General features: G+C 45.1%; 1 protein-coding gene and 1 non-coding gene across 2 annotated transcripts; one reads left to right on the plus strand and one right to left on the minus strand.

The window, feature by feature from the left end:
- Positions 1-2,580: 2,580 nt before the first annotated feature.
- TRNAG-CCC lies at positions 2,581-2,651 on the plus strand. Its single transcript has one exon. It is a non-coding gene; the product is annotated as a tRNA-Gly (tRNA).
- Positions 2,601-3,153, minus strand: LOC119284045 (F-box protein At2g34280-like). Its single transcript, XM_037563345.1, has one exon. It carries the CDS (start codon positions 3,141-3,143, stop codon positions 2,601-2,603), a length of 543 nt encoding a protein of 180 aa, XP_037419242.1. The 5' UTR covers positions 3,144-3,153.

The following is a 3,153-nucleotide window of genomic DNA, read 5'->3' on the forward strand; positions in this document are numbered from 1 at the left end:
TATTGTTGTACTTGAGGATGCCATTGTGGAGAAAGAATTGAGGAGTGGGATCAACATCGGAAGCAACTTCTTGTGTTAGAATTAGTTACATTCTACCTATATAATCTTGCAGTTACAACAGGAACAACTTGATTCGTAGAGATAAGGTATTGTACATAGTTTGAACTAGTTCTCTCAGCTATCAAAGCCGTGATCTGGGAAGATCTATTGTAGCAGACATGTGTATAGCGTTATAAATACAATCCACGCAGCCTCCTTCGGGAGGTAGAGACGCTTACACAAAATCTCACATGGTATCATGAGCCATTCCAGTTTGGATCGCATCTAGTGTGTTGCATCCAACAAAAGTCCTGGCTAGCTCCCCCACCACACCACCCCTATCTTTCATCACCGAGAATCTGGCCAAGAACAATCATCTGCTCTAGAAGGGGTTGGTTCTCTCAATGACCCGTAGCGCACAAATACATCACTTCATCGACTAGACGGTTGTTTTTCCAGTGGAAACTCTTCCCGGTATCATAAAGATGGCTAGGTCATCACCGTGATGAACCCAGCAAACCTCATAGTCACCGACTGAACGGATCTTCAGTACCCCGACACCCTCTCCCGTGACGTGCTTGCAATGGTCATCTCCCATCCGACTATGGCGCACACATGGGGAAGGCCATTTAGGGTGTGTTGGTAGCATCCCCAACCAAGCATGGTTGTTCTCCTCTAATACACGCTGAGTGTATATATGCTGAGTGCATGCATTTGCTATTATTTGGTAGCGGTATATGTGCTAAGACATGCTAAGCTGAAACTCTGTTTGCAGCTTGCGTCTGTTTAGACATGTCACTCGCTATTGTATCAATCGGTATTTTCAAATAAGTGAACAAAAAATATAAAAAATGTTAAAAAAAATTAGAAACATTGAATAAATTTTTTTGAAGTTCTATTTTTTTAATTCAAATTTTTTTGAAAGTTTTCTCTTTTTAAATTTATTTTTCGAAAATCTGAATTTTGAAAAACTATTTTTTTTGAAAATTCGAACATTTTTTGAAATTTGAAATTATATTTTTTTTTGAAAAACTGGACTTTTTTTGAAAATCTTTCCAGATTTTCAAAATTTTAACAAAATTAAAAAATCTGAACAATTTTTGGTATTCTAAATATTTTTAAAAATACATTGTTGCCCGCTTCGCTCATGCATGCTGACCAACGAATGGTTGTTGGGGTGTTCTCTCTTCGTGCATGCTAGGAGGGTATTTGGGCTGAGCTCGTGCATGTTGAGGAGGCCCGTGCAGGCTATCAAACACCCAAAAGTGGGTCAAAGAGGATACTTTTGAGCTCATGCAACCTCCGTGCACTCTACAAAACACACCCTTAAGACATCTTCCTGACTCGGATAAAACTCGCTCCGTAAACACCTGCATCGCCTTAGCTCTCCGGTAACATGCCTTCAGCCGTCAACACCCAGCCAACTATGGCACGCACATGGGGAAGGCCATTTAAGACATTTCCCTGAATCGGATAAAACTCGGGCCGTAAACACATGCATCGCCCTAACTCTTTTGCAACATGCTTGCAGCGTTCATCACCCAGCCGATTGTGCTGCGCACATGGAAGGCCATTAGAACATCTTCCTTACTCGGATAAAACTCGCTCTGTAAACACCCGCATAGCTCTCTCGCAGCATGCTTGCAGCGGTCATCATCCAACCTACTATGGCACACACATTGAAGGCCATTGAGGGCATATTCTCAGACATAAACAAAGCTCGCGTCGTAAACACCCGCAACCCCCTAGCTACTACACACAAGGGCTCCGTCCATCTCCGACTCGACTACATCAAAAAATTGAAGGCACTCGACGACGAGATGGCGTCCGCGGTTAAGCCACTGGGAGATGAGGACATTATCTCATATATTCTCGCTGGCCATGATGTCTACTGCAACATGGTTATGTCCGCTGCCGCTGCGCGCACTAGCCTAGTCTCCATCAGCAGGTATACTCGTGGACATAACGGACAACTTAGTGTTGTCCGCGTCAGCTGTAAAATCTGGCCAATCAAGGACAATAGTGGTGATGGAATGATAATTCTCGTCATGTAATTCAAACTTTGTTGATCTATTTTAATGACCAGGACATTTCCGGATTTGTAATGCTTCTGTTTCTTTAAAGCTTCCGGTCGGTGCTCGAGCATGAACACAAACATGAGGTGTGAGCCCAAAGGAAACAAAAAAGGTGCTGCATACGGGAGAAGCAATACACGAGCCAGATTAGAAGAACGAAAAACAACCGTGTCGCCCAAGGTTGGGTATGTGCTTCCTTTCGTACAGGAGCAACGAGCAAGATTAAGCTAAAAGGTGGTTCCGTATAGCAGTTTCGATAAGACACATAAATTACATAAAGTTTAAATATAACCGTTAGTAATAATTCAAGGTAAGGGGATGTAGCTCAGATGGTAGAGCGCTAGCTTAGCATGCGGAGGTATGGGGATCGATACCCCACTTCTCCATTTCTTTTTCTTTCTTTTTTACTTTGCAAGTCTATAATCCAAATTAATCTATATCGGTAAAAGTAGCAGCATCATCCAAAGCGCATCTGGTGTAGTGGTATCATAGTACCCTCCCACGGTACTGACCAGGGTTCGATTCCCTGGGTGCGCACTGTTTTGAGTATGACACCCAGAGAACACGGTGTTCTCCAGATGTGTGGAGCCGGTAGAAGCCGACTACGTCGACGGCGCTGGTGCGTGACCGTCGTGGAGGATGTGGCAGGGAAGCATACTTGCGGGTGGTAGGGTTGCAGATGTAGAAATTGGATTGCTTCTCCAGGATGAGGAGGCCATCACAAACAGCATGACATACATTCATCTCGTTTGTAAAGGGATCTGCGTGCCGGAGGACACGCTGTATCTTTTGATCAGTAGGGGATCCGACATGGCGATAGATGCCCTCTTTGTTTTGGATGATGGGGAGCGAGGGCTGGCGGTGGTGGTGGTTGAGGATGAACGCGTTGGTGGAAGTGCCGCTGCGCCACGACTTGCGGACGGCACGGCAGCGGAGTACATCCTTGGCCGGTAGCCGGACAAGGATCTCGTCAACGACAAGCCACTCGGGCAGGTCGTCGAACACGGTCACGCCGCTGCTTTTCGGCATGCTGATTGCT

This window comes from Triticum dicoccoides, chromosome 4A (assembly GCF_002162155.2).
Source record: "Triticum dicoccoides isolate Atlit2015 ecotype Zavitan chromosome 4A, WEW_v2.0, whole genome shotgun sequence".
Lineage (NCBI taxonomy): Eukaryota > Viridiplantae > Streptophyta > Magnoliopsida > Poales > Poaceae > Triticum > Triticum dicoccoides.

What these genes read in the sequence shown, in the direction of transcription:
- LOC119284045 (XM_037563345.1), bottom strand. Translation starts at nt 3,143, where the DNA reads ATGCCGAAAAGCAGCGGCGTGACCGTGTTCGACGACCTGCCCGAGTGG.